General features: G+C 38.8%; 1 protein-coding gene across 3 annotated transcripts in view; it reads right to left on the bottom strand.

Moving 5' to 3' along the window:
* Nucleotides 1-857: 857 nt before the first annotated feature.
* LOC133005742 (DENN domain-containing protein 2D-like) overlaps nt 858-18,960 on the bottom strand; it is a 34,670-nt gene continuing 16,567 nt past the window's right edge. For 2 of the 3 annotated variants that reach the window (XM_061075516.1, XM_061075518.1), the window contains 13 exons: nt 14,314-14,361; nt 13,477-13,572; nt 12,011-12,186; nt 11,126-11,238; nt 10,146-10,215; nt 9,971-10,048; nt 7,604-7,744; nt 4,587-4,735; nt 3,664-3,835; nt 3,515-3,562; nt 2,630-2,711; nt 2,310-2,549; nt 858-1,168 (listed from right to left, as the gene is read on the bottom strand). In XM_061075516.1, coding sequence (XP_060931499.1) covers nt 1,101-1,168; nt 2,310-2,549; nt 2,630-2,711; nt 3,515-3,562; nt 3,664-3,835; nt 4,587-4,735; nt 7,604-7,744; nt 9,971-10,048; nt 10,146-10,215; nt 11,126-11,238; nt 12,011-12,186; nt 13,477-13,572; nt 14,314-14,361 — 1,481 coding nt within the window. In that variant the 3' untranslated portion in view covers nt 858-1,100. The remainder of the gene's footprint in view (nt 1,169-2,309; nt 2,550-2,629; nt 2,712-3,514; nt 3,563-3,663; nt 3,836-4,586; nt 4,736-7,603; nt 7,745-9,970; nt 10,049-10,145; nt 10,216-11,125; nt 11,239-12,010; nt 12,187-13,476; nt 13,573-14,313; nt 14,362-18,960) is intronic. The other variant, XM_061075517.1, reaches the window with a different exon arrangement.

Below are 18,960 nucleotides of genomic sequence, written 5' to 3'. Positions count from 1 at the left end.
CTCTCAGGTAAATCTGTCATTTATACTGCATACAATTAAAGAAAACTACAGAAAATGAGTAGACACTTTAAGTCCTGTCTGATGGTTAATGCATGAAGTGTATGAGTGTTAAGTCAAGGTGAGATTTCTTAAAAACTGTCAAAATTACTATTTCTGGTGGTCCAAGGGGAAAAGTCATGGAGCAGGACTGCCCCTCTGGGAAACATGATTGTATCAAACTCTGTGACACTTCATCCAATAGTTGTTGGGACATTTCAGTGTGACCAAAGACCTGAGCTAAACAACTGACTTTGCCGTCCACTAAAACACAGAGATATGAACCAAACCAATCAGATCCCATTTAGCTAATAAATATTTTATTTGAATAATTTAAACTTGTCAAATGCAAGAATGCCCTTAAACTGCTTTAATTAGTAGATATTATTAAAATGAGCTATCCAAATTTTTTACTACTCATAATTACGATCTAATATCAATATTTATTAACTTTGTTGGAGTTTTGTTTCCTTATGTGCTTTCATATTATTTATTTGATCAATAAAACATGAATGAGCCTCGTTTATTTGTTACATCAGGTCATTCCCTCATTTAGGAACTTTCACTTTTAGACTGTACCCATGCTTCAAACAGCAGTTCACAAACCAGTGGGATGCCAATAGTATTTCATCCAGATTTTTTGAGATCATGTAGATTAAATCTGCTTTGAAGTTATTGTGGTAATTAATTCCTGCATAACGTTATAACTACATAAAATTGCATTAAGCAAGAATAACAGACAGATATGGACAGACATATAAATAGAAACCAACAAAGACAAATGAGGTATATACTTGCTAAGAAATCAGAGAATGCAGGTATGTGGACATAAAAAACTAGTCTTTAATTGAAATGATTTTCCTGCTCATTAGCACAGGCCGCAGGCCAAGAATCAACACCTGGAACTCAACTCTCTCATTCTGCCAGTGTTTGACAGAGTAGCAGCAAGCTAGCCATACAGTAATTCACACATTGCATACATATTTAAAACAAACTGACACAGGACATCATTCACATCTTTTCCTATGTACTCTATTATATACACCAAAAGTCCCTGCTGAAAGTTAGTGTTTCCGTGCCTTGTCCCTTTTCTTCTTTTCTTCGTATTCTAGGATCTTTTTGTGGAATATTCCTGCAGGACAGAGGACAAAAGCATGAATAAGTGCACTGGGGGAAAAAAGCGTACAAGTTCTTCTTACCAGCTGGCTGTGATTTGGCTTAAAGAAAAATGTAATATTGCATAGGATAGTAACTTAAACGCACATAATTTAAAAGTAATTCTATAGATGAACGGTGAGACACTTAAGATAAAATACGCTATGTTAATTAAGTGTCAAAGAAGAGTAAAAAGTTAAGTAAAAGTAAAAAAAAGAACTAGGTTGAAGCAAAATAAGTGGTGTGTGAGTAAAAAAAAAAAAAGTGAGTCTTTTTTGGACCATTGTTTTCCTCCTAAGGGGGTCGGACTTGTCCGTGGGGGCAGTCACAATGTGGTCATCCCTTTTGGAGAAGGAGTGAATTTGCATTGTTTAATTATGTCGCCTAATGTCTAAAGGGTGAGGTCGCATTCTATCTCCACCATGAACCAATTAATGTTCACTGTGTATAAAATCAAACAATAAAGCAATATAAGGCAGAAGGGGAATAAAGTAATTTTGATAACAGTATTATGAACTATCATAACATTAATAAATATTACTACCATTCATAAATGCATGCGGCTATATGGCAAGGGAAATAAAACATAACATTCCTAGCTTCAGTGTGTTTATTTGGTAAATGTGTAGATGTAGTATAACTTCGAAATATAACTTAATTTAATTTACGTAATCACTGTTTACTATTAATTTATTTAATTTAATTTATTAAATGTGAATGAAAAAAATAAACTCTTTGAGCTGCAGTGTGAATGTGATGTCAGTTCACTGAAGTCTCCTTCTCACAAAGATATCAAACTGCAGTCCCACAAGGAATCTGGATGTCTGGTCTATCTCATTCTCACTGTTAAGTTCCCCCGTGTGGGATCAATAAAGTTTCATCTTTTGGTAAATGGTCTTGATGACCACTCAAAGCGCTTTACAGTACAGTTTTGCCATTCACCCATTCATGCAGTGCATCTATTAGCTGCCCTTTTTTCTATGAGAGGCCATTTTAGCATGCAGATGGGGAAGGCTGGGATCTAACCGTCGACCTTCAGGTTGGCTAAAGACCGATCTATCCCTCAGCCACAGGCTTATCTTCAACTCATTTGTGTGTGATGTCTTCACAGTCCTCACCTTGCTGCGGCCCAGGCTGCTGCTCCACCTCCTGGATAAACAGGTCAAACATCTGTGTCTGTATGAACTTCTTGACAAAGTGTCGAGTGGTCTTGGACTCAATGGCCTTGTAGAAGCTTCTCTTTTCGAACACTCCCTGCGCCCCGCGACGGTATTTCACATATGAGGCGTAATGGCCGACTGTTTTCACAAAGAAATGCAGGAAGGCTTCCGACACCACTCGGTTCAGCTCCTCCACTGCTGAGAGAAAGAACAGAAAACATTTGTGATGATGGAGCTACGTTTCTCCTTGTCACCGTCTAGTTTTTGTGTTTACTCACTTGATGCTTCTTGTCTTTTACTTAGTGCCTCTAGTATTTCTGTTTGGAGCTTTGGGGGCAGAATAGAGGCTTCATCCCCAGTCTGGTAAAGGAGGGTTTTTACAATGTTACACTTAAAAAAAAAATCAAATTTCAAAATTTGCATACAGTTATGTTCACAGGTTATATTGTTTCCCCATGCGTGCACCTACGCACAGCATTTAATTTACTACTATTTACAACATTTACTGATTTACCTTTTTGCCTGGAAAACAGAGCTAGTAGAAAGCTATTACACTGCAGCTAATTGTTTTCAGATTTTCCATCTCTATCCATTGTTCTCCATTTGCATTGTAAATTATTGAAACATTTGAACTAAACTGTAAAACTCCAGGTTGAAGAGGTTGAATCCTCTCTCCTTTGGAGGTTAATGTAATAGTTTCCTCTTTAATCTGTGAGCTTTGTTACACCAAATAAATTAGGAAAGGAGTGAGCTTATTTGTTTAAAGAAAGGGTTTGGTAAGGCAATAGATATAGCTGGAATAAACCTTTAAAATGAATCCTTAAAGTCAAATTTTGTCAGCAATTGGTTAAATTTCCAATGCAAACAAGGAACGTGATAAAGGGCATCTCTAGTTCAGGGGAGGGTTCTGAGAGCACTCCATTTGTGGCCTTAGTGACTTAAAGATCATTTTCCCATATCGATAAAATTCACTGGGAAGTCAAAAACCTCAGGTGCTTTATAAAAATATGACCATTCAATTCATTCAAAAGCCTTTTCTGCATCAACTGCCATTAGGGTTATTTACACAAATTTGAACTTGGACAAAGTTATTGTTTCCTTCCAAAATTTTAACTAATTTTCAACGAAAAGATTCACTAGAGTTTAGTTAACAAAGCACTCACCAAAAAAATGAAGGTCTTCTTTTTATCCTCGGACAAGTCGACCATCAGCTGTGTCACAGAAGAGGAAAGGGACAGAATGAGGACGTCCCTCTTGAATTCACAAGTAATGCCACTCCTGCCTTTGTACAGCTTAAGTAATGTTAACTCACATCACCCTGGTCGTCGACCTGGTCCAGCAGGCGCTTCTGGACTCCCAGCAGATAGGGGGTGGGTGCCATCACTACATCGATCAGGATCTTTGGAACTATGGAGATCAAGGTGTGCTGCCAGGTGAAGGGGTAAATGAGGGCTGCTACTGCATGAATGACTTGGGATAATGTGCTGCAGAGAGATGAGAGTCAACATCACAGCTGATTATGAGCAAATAGACCGACTTTGATGAACCAATCTGATTGATAGTCAAAATTTCAATATTACCTAAGGTTTCAGCTGCAGAGTTTAGGCTTTTTATGAGGTGCATAGGTTTTATATCAAAATCAAAATTCAAACAACTGAATTATCTGCAGATCAATAAATTGGGAGTCTCTGATTCCATTTCCAAGTATTTTGGGAACTTTTTTTAGATGATTTACTTTGATGACACCAAGACTGATTTGATTCATAAAAAGGGTTTCTTAAAGGTTCAGTGTATAGGATTTAGTGACATCTAGTGGTGAAGTTTCATGTTGCAGCTGAATAACCCTCACTTCACCCTCCCCTTCCAAACATTAAAAAGATAAAGTGGTAACCTTCAGTTGTCATAAATACTCAAAAGGTGTTTAGTTTGTCCAGTCTGGGCTACTGTAAAAAACTGTCCGCCTCTGTAGCGAGTACCCGCTCCTGATATAAAGTAATTAAATACAAAGGGTCCGTTCTAGGGTAAAGAAAACAACTATTTGTACAGTTTAGGTGATATACTTATGTATCAATAGGATTATTTTATATACAATTTCAGCCAAAAGATCCCTTTCACCTAAATCATACACACTGGACCTCTAAAGATGCTGTTAAGGAAACAAAAGGTATTCATGTTGAAAAGCCTTTTCCACACTTCTTTTATTTAGTGGTGAGTGTCCAGGTAAGTATGCAATACCCAAGATCATCCGCGATGAAAATGATCCGTCTCTCCAGGACAGCGGCCGCGAACACCAGTAACACCTCATCATCTGTCAGGCAGTCGAAAAGTTTGGCAAAGTTGACATGTTCCAGCCATGAATCCAGTGGACGCGTCAGACTGATGATCTGATGGAGAGTGAAACTGTCACAAATACGTCAACAGTGGTAGCAGCAGTCTTTTCAGACCGTTACTGCACCTCTGTCTAAAGTAACTAGAGCCTTGAGATATAGGGATAAATGTAGGTTAGTTTCAGTGCTTTTCAGGATGTATTACATCCACTTTACGTGAATGTACATGATGACAGCAGCAGCATCACTGCCATCATGAGCCAGAGGCTTTGTTCAGAAGAACTGGTATTTACATCTGTCCTGCAGATCTGACCACAAGTGGTCAGTGTTCAGTACGTGTTCATGTCTGGCATTAATATACATTCTGAATATGTCTCCTGTCACCACTTGTGATGAGATTTCATAATAGATTTTAAAAATGTGTTCCGCCCAATGAAAGTTGGCTACAGGAGTTGAATTGTAATGGCCACTGTCAGGTTTATAAAATAAATAAAGGAGACTGTATGGATCAGGATGAAAGACCCCTACTGGGCCCCAGGATGTTAGGGACACACACCCAGGTCTGATCAGCCTCTGGTGGGCCTGCCTCAGCAAAGGGTGTCTTGTGGTTAAAAAGAGGAAATGCCCAATGATGCTTAGGTACACAACTGATGATACTCCTGGTGATCACTAACATCTGCTAGTGGTTGGTAACTTAACACTAAACTAATGCGAAAGACCTTCAATCTTACAAGGTATATTCAACATCTTGCCATTTGCTCAAACAATGTCACTATGTATGTGTGTGTGTGTAGGCATGAGCGAGTGAGAGAAAGAGAGGTAGAAAGCAAGCAGAGTCAGGAGGGACTGAATGAATCACGTGAAGCTTGAGAAAATGTTTTAGCAATTTGTGGCCTTAAACGCATTTGTGTTAATACAGCAAAAAGAATGTGGCCATATTTGTCCCACATCACTGTGGCTTGAGTGATCTCAAGATGCATTACGGATCAAATCTGGTGTGTTCACCCCGGTAATTAGCACTGACCACTTATGATCTGTTTACTCAGGAGGAATGCTACCAGGTGTGAAGTAGTCAGAGTCTTTACGGCATCAGGGAACCGTTTATCTGTCCCTCTTTGAGTCTGAGGGCTGGTCACAGTAGAACTGAACAGAAGCAACAATGGCAACAGTGAATACTTGAGATGACTGAGAGATGCTGAGACATGGTATGTGGCCTGATGGGAGAAGTGTTAAGGTTTCTGTTGTGAGCTAGAGGTTGGGTAATGCAGGACAGGTTCAGACACAACCTTACACTGACACACCCACCGAGAGGATCTCATGTGACACTGGATTTTACTGTGTGTGTGGGTTTGTGGGTGTGTTTTTATCCTCTACATTCACAACCTTCAAAGACATAGAAGACAATCAGTGACAACACAACAGCCTCTGTACACACAGCATTTTGGAACCTGTCTTTAGAACTTTCTGTCTGTCCATTGGCTCAATGTTTTCCTCTTGTGTCACTGAATGTAGTCATACTACTTTAATGCAGCTTGGCTGAAGTCCCAGTCAGCCAGCAAGAATCCACTTGCATTCCTCACCGAAGCCTGCCGGAAATCACTGATATATATATATATAAGTTTACCGTCTTTTCACCGTCCATAGTACTTACAGTTGATTCATTCAATAGGCGGTGAAATTATAAGTATTTTAGAGATTCTCTGCAACCTGACTTGTAACCAGGGATGGGCAGTATTTATGATACGTGCATTTAAAAAAAATATTCATATATTTTATCAAGACACTTAAGTGTTTTGTATTTTTGTAATTTAAAATACTTTTTGTGAGAGGTCTACATGATGACTCATAAAAAATGAAAATTGGCGATTACTCAGTAATTTGCCCAGGCTTGTTGATATCAGAACATTTAGGTTCAGAAAATTGATGACCCAGCACAAAGCAAGACCCAAAAAAGAAGCACAAGGTGAGAAATGTGTCGGTTGCCAGATCTCCATCGATTGGTAGCTTAAATTGTGACAAATCTTAACAGTTCCTGTTAGGTATAAGTGTTGTTGTAGTATCCTACAGGCAAAATAAAATGTATTTTATGTTAATGTTAGCTTGCTACTTTCAGCCATGTCATGTCATGAGTTATGCACGAAAAAAACTATAAAGCGTTTTAGAGTTGTTGTTTAACATTTCTTTATAATGCCACAAGATGGTTTAACTTAGTAAAAGCACAGGTTTTTGTGCCTTATTGTCATTACCAACGTTGTGCAGCAAAGTACTGAAGGAACAGTTAGTTCTCTCATACACCACTGGCGTTTGTTGTACCTCACAACATCTCTAAGTCCAACTGTGTAACTTAGTGGGGGGTGTTTTGTGTTTAAGGAGAATAACTCTGTGCAAATGCGTGGGCAGTTGAATGATATGATGCACGGGGCCGAGCAGCGTAGTTAGTGTTTTGGGTAGTGCACATAAGGATACGGCGTAGGGCCCTTAGGAGAATACACGTCTATGCGTAGGCTACGTCGTAGCTTGGACGCAGAATTATGAATTGGGCTTAATATGTTAAGTCCTGCCTGCAGCACAATCCCTCACATGAGCGCTCCGCAGATTTCTGTTGTCAAAACGTATCAACGGAAAATGTGAAAGGACAACTCCAGAGAAAGTCGGACCCAAATTCTGCGGACATCCTCCAGAGTTCATGTCTGAAAATGGCTTTAGTTTGTCAATAAAAAGGTATTGATATTTTCATTAACATTTGGCTTACAAAAACTACAGACAAACTGTTAATTCCTGATAAGATGCTACCGAGACTAGAAGAGAAACGACTATGTGGATCTGCATAGTCTACTGTGTCAATAAAGAAAAAAACACTATTGATACAAGTATCGTTAAACTTTATGTGGACTGTTGTGAGCAGAAGGAGGGTTTAGGTCTGACCTCAGTGCCCGACTCAGGAATGAAGCTCTTAATCTCCACAGTGTTTCCCGGAGCTGGGAATGGGGCCTCCCGCAGCTTCTGCATGAATGGATAGATCATAGCCATGGAGATCTGCCGCCGCTTCTCAACCTCGTCAAATATCTGGACACAGACAGGAGAACACACAGTAATGGGGCAATAATAATATATCTCCACTTACTATTTGGACCAAATGAAACTAGAACATAGAGGGATAATGTGATTCTTTTTTAATTTTACCATAAGTTATTGAATAGAAGGCAGTGTTAAATTCAGCAAATTTATTTCCACAACAGCTTACGGATTTAATGCAGTGTTACCCAATTACAAACAAGTAACAGGAAGTGAATGATAAAGATATTTCTAGGTTTCATTCCCATTCTGAAAGGGTTCACCTTTGACCACTGTTTTAAAGATAAAGAGCTGTAGTACCAAACAGGACATGTTTTATTGTGAAGTGTGAAGTTTAAACACAGTGGAAACTTCAAAATCAAACAGAACTTTAGTACTACAATACTGAGACTGTAGAATAGGACAACAGGTAAACTTTTGGAAAAAATATAGTGCTGTGCTAAAGTTTTCAGTACTTATGATTCTTAGATTCTGACACATCATGTGTCTTACTGAAACTGGTCCCAGATTCATTCTGCAGCTCGACGATGAGCCCTAACACTAAAGAAACCTGGAGAACAAGGAGTCGAGCAGCAGATGGTCTTGTCCCCCCAGGGACCTGATCTCAGCATCATGGAGTCAGTGTGTGATCACATGAAGACACAAACACTGAGGCCCCGTACACACCTGGCATTAACATCTTTACTCACATGCGTCTCGTGATCAGATCTCACTTCCCCCCTCTATACAAAGAAACACTTATGGCAATTTTGTTCATGAAGATCAAGTTCTGTTGTTTTTACTCAGTCTGAGTTCATGAGAGGGTCCGATGTCACTCTGTTTGTGTGTGTGTCGGCACGAGTGAGCGAAAGAGAGTTAGAGAGACAAGTCAGGAGAGTCTGACTGAATCTCGTGTGAAGAAAGATTTGACCAATTTAAGGAAAGTATTGATCATTATGTGATGATGAGAGTTGATATTGTGGCGGATGTTATAAAATATTCAACGAGAAGAGAATAACTACTTTTGATTTATAGTATTATAGTATATATATAGTGAATCTGCAGCGGGTCAGAGGACGTCAACTGAGGTCCTTCACATGTGGCCAAGGACACATTCACATTCCCACTGCTGAAAGAATGTGGAAACATGTGGCCCAGATCACCTCCAAATGTGATCAGATCTATGTCTGATTTGAGTGCATTCCCACCTGTATTTAGAGCTGTCCACTTGAGATTGGATCACAAAAACCACATGTTCACCAGTTGTGACAGACTGAATCCACTGAATAACTGTGGAAACTCCTGCAGACAACCTTACTCACTGTGCAGGTGAAGATAGAACTGCTGCTGCTTTAAAGGCAGAGTGGTCACAGCAAATATGAAAGAGTTTTTTTTTGTTTACTGCAGTTATTTGTGGTATTATTATTCTTATTTTTAAAACGATTTCCTTATTATTATTATTATTTTAGACAGCATATTCATCTTAGTTTTAGTGCCCAAAACATTTGCTTAAAGTTGCTGACTGTTTCTTATGGAAAAATATTTCCAATTCTGGGAGAGATTTAAGTGAACCCTGACGCACGTCAATATGGAGCACTTGATTTGGTACCACAAGGTGACATCTTAAAATATCTTGTTTTGTGCAACCAAAATATTCAGTTTAATCCCATACAAGAACGAACGTCAGCACTCCAGTTAAGCCAGGGGGTGAATAGTGCCGCAGATTGCTGTTAGCTAATTACTCCCCTGTTTAAAGGAGGCAGCATGTGAGAGCTGACACTGACATAGTGAGACACACCCTCTGTAAGTGCAGATCCAAAGAGATTAACGTGAGAAACAAGAATTTATGAAAAGAACTGTGCCCCAGAACAACCCGGCAGCAAGGTGCGAGGTGGCGTTGTGTTTTTGTGCTGTGTTCTACACATCTGGTATTACATGTTATAGATAAGAAACTGGAGAAACCAAACATGCAGTATTTGCTCGGAAATAATTAAATTATAAGAGATTGATATATTGATTTGATTGTTATATTAATTTAGTCAACCTGTCAATAGCATATGGGGCTCGATCATGTGTAGCAGTGTAAACACACAATTCGGAATGATGAAATAGTAACTATTTTGTCTGTGTGTTTGAGACCCTGTTAAAAGGTCAGACTTACAGTTAACTGGGCTAGATTAATACATAGAAAAACACTCACTTATTTCCTCTTTTACAAATGTTAAAAGTTGAGCTCACCTTGGAAAAGAGGCCGAAACAAGCCAGACTGCTAATGATGCAGTACGCCTCCGGGGGGCGAGCTCCTTTCCCTCCGGGCTTCACGTTGGCAAGTGGGAATAGAGAATACTTCATGAGAAATACGTGAGTTCAAAATTATGACACACAGTGAGACCGTTTCAGAAAAGACACTGACCAATAACCTCCTGCAGTATCCATTTCTTCTGCTGCCATCAACCTCAGTCAGAACAAAGGAGAAGGTCTCACTACAGACAGAAGAGGAAAACTCACAACCAGAGCATTACACGACATTTCACATTGTATGAAATTAAGAACAAATTTAATATTTTGCTGAGTACTTTTTGTGAGTGAGAAAAAGTTAAAGAAAAGGCTCAGCAGCAAACAGACACGAGCTCTTATAATAAACTGACTGCAGCTCTAAGATTAAAGCTGACAGATGCCTACACAGGCAAGGGGAGTTGTAGTCAAAGTGCTTCCAGCTATAAGTTTCCACTGTCACACATTTCATGAAGAAAATACAGATCCTTTGCATTCTGAAATGAGTCATGAGCACAAAATCATCGGAGACGTGAGTTTCTGAAGTCTCCAAAGACAAATCTGGATAGGAGAGAGTGTAAATAAGAGCTGTGGATAAATGTTGCCATAAAATCTCTAAAGATCTATTTGGAGCAACTTCTGATGAGACAAACAATTTAGCCATTTGCCATAATGTTGTGCTGTGGAGCTGTGAAGCAGCCAGTGGGATGGGAAATATTGCACAGGTAGATTCAATAAAAAAAATCTGTAGGTTAAAACGGTGAAGTTGAAAAGAGGCCTCAGTCCCCTGAGCTGAACGTCACTGTGGGTAGATCTTAAACAACCTAAAAATATCTTGGAGCCTAAATTGATCTGAAGGAAGAACATTCTTCAGTCAAAAAGAGATAGACTCTGCTAAAGAAAGTGTTTGCGAAGGGTGATTCTATCCAGACATTTGGCACAATCACTTTTTCTTTTTTTTAGACTTGAGTATGTGAAATAAAAAGAGAGTATTAACATTCAAAGCAGAAAGACTCAGATTGACCTCTTTTCACTCATGGATCTTTTATGAACTTTGGTGTATAGTGAAGCAAGAACACAGGAATTAAGGTTGTCAAAGTGATAAAGGAGCCGACAAACCTGTGGTATTCTGTTAAAGGAGCCCAGTTGATGCCTTCTGGGAAACAAAACAATGTGATTGCCTTTAGCGTCTTCTCTTCTTCCTCCTTCTGGGATCTGGCCATCCCATCCCTCTGAAAACACACAGATGATAATATCAACATATCTTGATTTGGTTTGGCTGCTTCATATTGTTTATTTAACATATCCTCTTGAACAAAATGTTAAAATTGATAAGCTGGGAATTTAATGTTTTGGGACTGAGTTATGACGGAAGACTGGGCTGACTACAGCTACATCCACACTACCTCATCAATTCTGCTCCAGATACCCCTCGTGTCCACACTGCTCTGGAGTTTTAGAGCCACTTAAACAGAGAGATTTGGAAATACTGCTGGACCCGTTTCAGTTAGGGTTGTAGTTTGAAAATGCCTTTTCAAACTAGAAAGTATAAGTATGGATATAGCCTTTGTCCCCACCTTTTAAACTCTGTGTCCTGCAATCCTAATATCAGAATCTTTTACTTGTAGCTGGGATTCGTGTTTTGGAAACAAACATTTCCATGAGCAGGTTAAGTTTCCACACAGGTCATTTTTGACCTTGCTACAGCAACAGAACTGGCTCCTGTCGGTTAATATAGTTATTTCATTTGTTTTACAAATTTGACATCAACAGAAACAGGGGAATTACCTTGAGCCAGCTAAAAATCTGTAAGTTATTTTGCTTTGAGCTATTTAATTGTTGTATTTCTTACCACTAACTGTGGATCATATACTACGTTGGACAGACCACACAACTTTGCCTTGGATCGTGTATTACTGTGATCTGTCTTACTTAGCAACACATCAGGGGTACTTTCTCAGGCAGATCTCTTGTGTCTACATGGTGTGACAGTGACAAACTGACCTTGGGAAACTGGTAGGTGATCTGAGGCTCATAGCTGCTTCCATCCTTGTCCTTCTTGAGGCTGACAACCACCAGATACTCAAAGAAGTACTGACCACTCAAGTAGCGTTGCTGCCTGGATGTGTTGGGTTCCACTGCTTGGCCGAGTGGCTCTGCAGGCTCCTGGTCTTTCGATCCTTCACAGAGTGTAGAAATACATTGTGCAGGGTTACTGCTGTAGTCCAAACAGAAATGTCCACAGGCCTCTTTCTCAAACAACCCATCTGTCCTGTTGACTGCACTCTACTGCTCTGCTCAGAAACCATCAGTTTCCCCCACATCAACAGCCCAGTTCACCCTGTCTCCCTCATGGTCCGCCAGCCTGCTCATGTGTTCTCTGTTGCATTCCTCCCTTTTTGTTCAGAACAAAAGGAGCAGCAAGGAGGGTTTTTTTCTTAGGTCAGCAGGCTCCTTTTCCTGCATTTACTAGTCTGCTCTATTTGTCATGGAATGAGAAAGGAAGAGCTGTCCATAAAAACTATCAGTCTGATTGCTTTGAGCCTCGGAATAATAGGGTTATGTAGAAATTATGTAATTAATACTATTTTTTTGTTAATACCCTTGAATTAAAGCTGAAAGTCTGCATTTCACTTACGTCTTGATGTTTCATATTCATTGTGGAGGTGTAAAGACAAAATTAAAAAAAATTGTGTCACTGTACCAACACGTGTGGACATCTTTAGATTATTTATTCGAATTGTAGAAAAGTGGAGAAAGTGTGTATCATGAGTTACACTGTTGTCACTGTGGAGACAACTGTCAGTGGATTACTCTACCTGATGATTTTCAGATAAGTGCAACACTTACATTTTTTATTTCTGAGCAGATCCATGGGCATTTATTCATTAGCTATATGACTATATCTTCAGAAAGTCTAAGTCACACTCTGAATATATAAATCTGTGTATCATGTCAGTGAAGGAGTGTAACTTTTGATCAGCCATCGGTGCTGGAGGTCAGAACCTCATATCACCAATGAGTACTGCTGCAGCTCCAGCTGCTGACAGTGTTGATAAGCAGCCAAATAAGTGGTAAAAACTAACGATAGGAGCGTACTGTAAGTGAAAATAAAAATCTTGAGTGTATACGGAGTAAATACAGAACCACTGACTAATAGAAATAATAATAGAAATGAGAAAACAAGTCAGTTACTTAAGTCAGTAAACTAAAACAAAACTAAAGTCGTACTAAGTAATCATGATAATAGGAGTAAGTAATAAGGAATATTGCATGTGATAACATAACAGCAGAAGAAAACTGTTAGCAGATCTTCATGCACTGCAATGCACTTGCATACACTGTCCTTTTTACCTCAGGCAATATACAACAGCAGGTCCTGTTCAGTCTCTATTCCACCAGTCAGTGTAATGCCTAATAACACTTTGACCAAATGTGCTTGAATCATGTCGCTGCAACAGCATACTCACTGTCTTTTCTGCCTCTGCGGAAGGAGGACCACATAGCACTAAACCTCTTGAGGGCCCCTTGTTGTCCACCTTCATCTTCACCTGTTGGGATGGGACCTGATGGAGAAACAAAAGCTGCTCATCACTGACACTGTCACACAATCACACAACAACAAGGTTAAACTAAAATATCGAGGCTCAATTATATTTCTTTGTCATAAATATTTAATAACATCTTCTTTTTTGTTAGTTAACATGTCAGTATGTATTTCGTTGAGCTCTATCAATTATACACACTTGACAATATAACATTTATAATTAAGAATCTTTTGAGTAATTTCTTTCCCTCATGATGCAGTAAATATCTGGCTCACTCATTGATTTATCATTGAGCTAAAATATTTATATATGTGTGTGTGTGTGTGTGTGTGTGTGTGTGTGTGTGTGTGTGTGTGTGTGTGTGTGTGTGTGTGTGTGTGTGTGTGTGTCAAATATTGGTTGTATCAAGAGATGCAGATGTGACACCACAGCAGATCGAGATAATTTAACTTTTTAATACATCCACAGGAGAACAACCCTGCGTTAGTATTTGAGTAATTTATTTGACCACAAATGACAAGTTAAGATGAAATTGACTCATAGCATTATTAATTATATCATATCTATAGAATGTTCAAAAAATAATATATCGTCAATCGGCCGCACAATAATGTGATATCATGACAGTCCTAATATCAGTTATGAAACCTTATTTTGACAATGCTTGGTAACATGAAAAGAGAAAATTGTATATTGTCAGTCAAAACTGAAATGTATCATGAAGAAACAGCCTGATTGGGCTTCAGCGACTGTTCTTACCGTGGTTTCCAGCGACATCAGAGATGACGTTCCCTATGGGCTGTTCACCTACACAAGACAGAGGTTTGGTGAATATGATGCAACTCAGGAAAAGTCCTGATTCACTCACAGGGAATTTACGATGCCAGCCATTCTGCTGGTATTATGCTACACTGTGGAAAAATATTATATTATTAAACCTGAGGTAAACAATCATCTAAACTCAAATCCAGCACCCAGTAGAGCTCATACCTCCAGCCGTGCACTTAAATTCCATACCAAATCCATCATGTTCATTCGGACATTGGTTCTATAACTTTTGAGAATACATATAAGCAGTTGATGCCATACCGAATCCACATTATCTCGGCTCCACTTTAGTGGTAGTTACAGGTTATAAAAAAATTATGCATTGGTGCTGCTGCACTAATAAAATACCAAGATAAATTAAATCAAAACAGCGATTATGGTTCACAGAAAACACAATCTTCAGAGGATTGCTGCTGATATAACCCAAGCATTATTTATTAGCATACATTGGCTGAAAAGTCCCTACATACTATGAAAGCCCATTTAAATCTGCTCAAACCACATTTTGATTTGGCTCTGCACCAGATTGCATGGATGTCAGTCCCCTAAACATGCCTGTTTTTTTAAATCAAGAGCATGAATTATTCCCTCAGATATATTGAAGAATGTCAAAAAAACTTCAAATAAATGTTGAAGAAAGTGATTTAAAAAAATCCCTGATCCATCCCTCTGGATCTGCACCAAAACTTAATGGCTTCTACCTTGGCTCACGTCCCACCTTTCCAAGGGCATACAAGGCATCTCTGAAATACTGAAAGAATTCCTTTAATTTATTTTTGCAGAAACTTGAGTCAACTTTGATACTCTAACAAATATACAGATTAGGATGTGAAAAGAAGAAAGAACGCAGCATAATAAAATACAAAGAATACAAAGAAGACAAAACGACTATCAATGAGATGCTGATAAAACTTGATGAAGTAAAGACTGTAAAATATGAGTCCCACATGAAGAATGTGAGAAACTACTACCAGTAAATAGTGAGGAAGTTACTATATGATTTCAAAAATTTAACATAGGAGGAAAACTGAACATTGAAATGATGCAACATACATTTGGCCTGAGAAAGAACACAATGAAGTGACTGCATGACTTTTTTGAATTTGAGGTGAGTTTCCTCTTGATTATAAATGCATAAAATAAATGTGCAAGATGTATGAGAAACAACGTGAAAACAGAAAGTAAGACCTCAGTAAGTTAATGTTATGGCAATAAAACTTGTGGATTTGCATTTTTTAGGATCTGAAGCTCTCTCAGTTTTCACAGATATACATATACATATGTGATGGAAATAATCAAAATACTTACATAAAAATATATTTCTGTGTGTCTGTTGAAAGTAATTGCTGAGAATACTACCCATTATTACCTTTCAATTCAGGTCACAGCCATGAGTTACTTATTAACCTTGATATACGCAGTCAGATAATCAAATGGCCTAAAGCAAACACTTGGGAGTCCATGTGGTCTGGAATACAGACTGAACTTTGAGTCTGAACTACTGAAATAGTTGAAGCTCAACTATGTTAAATCAAAGGTCAACAGTGTGATTGTTTCACTTGCATTTGTGACTGAAGAACTGAATCTTGAATCTCATACTGAATGTATGACTGTATTTTCGAGGTGTTCAGACTGCACAGTCTTCCGTGCAGAATCCTACAGCATGAGCCCCTCAAAATTAGCAAATTTGAAGGTAAAATATTCATGTCACATCACTGTCAGTTCTGCGACTGTATTTTCATTCATGTCAGGAACCAAAACCACAGTAGTTTGATCAAGAAGCTCATAATAATTAAGGTGAGTGAGATAAACTTGTGTCGGATACATGCTGTTTTATAGAGGTATATGATAGGATAGAGTAAGCAGATATTAAAGGAAACACATCAGGTCTGAAACAGCTTGATGATAACTATGGCTACTTTCTGACATGCAGTGAACTTCATTGGCATTTCCTAGTAAAAAGTCTTAAAAAGTCTAAAGAAACTCCGGAGGCACTAACCTAGACATTTGCGTTCACACATACAGCCCCTCCAGAGAAAGTCCGGAGGATCTCCAGAGTTCAGTGCATGTCTGAAAGCAGCTTTATAATAATGGTTGAGTCTGAGCTGAAGTTAAGCGTGAATACTATCTTTATTCTGCTTGTCTGGAAGCTCAGACACTAAAACCTGCTTTATGACACTAATCAACACTAATCAACAGCCAATACAGAGGCTTGATATGATATGCTTGAATGACTTGGCTTATTCCACTAATCCTGCTAACAGACACACCCTGTAGATACACAAAACTGGCCAGCTTTAACCAAGCCATTAGGGAAACTCAGCCACTGACACAGAAGCAGCTTAAATGGTAAATGGTTTTGTATTTATAAAGCGCTTTTCTAGTCTTGATGACCACTCAAAGCTCTTTACAGTACAGCTTTAAATTCACACACCAGTCATACAGTGCATCTATTAGCAGCACTTTTTTGTTCTATGGGGGGCAATTCGGGGTTCAGCATCTTGCCCAAGGACACCATCATTCAGATGGGGAAGACTTGGGATCGAACTGCCGACCTCAAGGTTGAAGGACAACCGCTCTACCTCTCAGCCACAGCCGCCCTTAAGATGACTCCCCATCTGTACCGTACCGTACCACACTGCAGCAACTCCAGCAGAAAGGACACTGACTTTCTGAAGTCTGTACTACTGTACAACTATCAATAATTATCACAGTATATGGTTTTCATCAATAGCAATATATCAAAAGTCTAATCCCAATAAATATATATCAATATAATCCATTGTGTAAACACAGTGAGGAGGAATAATACATTTGATCGTTCTCATAATTAAAAAATGTGTTGTTTAGAGAGTGTGTTATATAGAAAAGTTTTAAAATCCCTTCACCTTCACTCAATGTCAATATAAGTCTTTCAACTTTAAAGAAAATAATAAGATGAAATTTATTGTAATTATAATCAATACTGTATTTTAGATTCACAACTTCTGATTTCGAACTTAATCACAATGTACTCGAGCGGCCATCAATAACATCTCCTTGTATCAACAGCAGCACTCTGTTGAATCACTTGTTTACTGCAGACTCTGAGGAAAGAATTTTTATACTTGTGCTGCATTCAAGTCACATGGGAAAAAACTGTCTGTTTGTCATCTTTTAGATAGTGAATGTAAAGCAGTGGTTTAGCATAACTAATACAGAAACAATCTTAAACTGATTATTATAAAATAGAATAACATAAAACAGAAGTGTTATTCAATGTCTTCATCTAAGTGCTTGGGCTAAAGTTCATTTTACAATCAGGGGAAGCAATCAAGAGTGATGAAAACAATTTGACGAAAGATGGGGAGTCAACATATGTCCCAAAACATTCATAGTGCCGGAAAATTGTAACTGACACGAAGGGATGTGGTCCATATCCATCCCTTCAGCATCAAACACTAACACACACTCTTCAGCGTCACAGACATACCCACACAGACACACACTAAAGCATGACACACAGAATCTTTCTGTTTCCTATGCCTCAGTTGAAATTCAGTTACTACAGCAGCAGTAGGCTGACTTCAGCAATGCTATCAGGAAAGCTCTCTAACTTTTGCGCTGTGGCTGCATTGCATGTGCAGCGCTACTTTCTGACTGCTCGCTCGTGCTATCGTCCATAAAGTTGTAACCATCCATGCAGTTAGTCAGACCTCATAGTTTCCGCTACACTTGCACACTAACCCATAAGTGGCGAGCATTGCAGTTCTCTCCCTTTCATGCAATAACTATGTCACTCCAGTCTTTGGAAGAGCCCAGTCTTGTGTACAAACACACCCCTGCCTCCACCGTAGACTCAGTTAACTCTGAGGGAAACACTGCAGTGCAAGTGAACACATTCCTGGATCCGCCCATTTATTTGGATCAGCTTAAACACTTTATTGTATAATTGTAAAAAGAGTTATTTCCTAATCCATCCTGCACCCTTCTTGTTTTGTGGTAATCCATCAAGTAGTTTTCAAAATCCTGCTAAAAGATAGACAGTTACTCCATCATCATAACCTCCTAGTGGTAAAAAAGAGGGGTACTCAGAGTGTCTACCTACACCAAGACCCAACAGTCCCCTTATAAAACCACATTTAAATTTGTTCATTCCAGCTGTTAGCTACGTAATCCTTCCAAGTGCAGATGAAAAGTTAACCACTTTGGTAGAGGTGGCCATAGCTGTTGCCTCAAATGCACTGAAATCAATAAATTGTATGACGAAAATTGTATGTACACTTAAGAGATGAAAACTGGACAACAAAACCTAGACAAAAACTGAAAGATCAATTGACTCAGATTTGTTACAACTGATACACAATTTCACCAGAAGATAAAACTAATTTAAAATCAGCTGCCATAATGAACAATGGTCACCAGACAGCCCTAGTCCCTGCTGAATCACTTAAAGACTAAACTGGTAACACTTTGCCACAAGCTGCCTTCTTTTAGGCTTGTGGTTGTCGGTGCATTGTTTAGTTTGCTGTCAATTAGGTCCCACATTTATCAACACTGAGACTTTTATATCAATAAAAAAAGCTGAGTGAGCACAAA

Source organism: Limanda limanda, chromosome 7 (genome assembly GCF_963576545.1).
Source record: "Limanda limanda chromosome 7, fLimLim1.1, whole genome shotgun sequence".
Lineage (NCBI taxonomy): Eukaryota > Metazoa > Chordata > Actinopteri > Pleuronectiformes > Pleuronectidae > Limanda > Limanda limanda.
The sequence above is the reverse complement of the archived record's forward strand: the minus strand, read 5'-3'. Positions and strand labels throughout refer to the sequence as shown.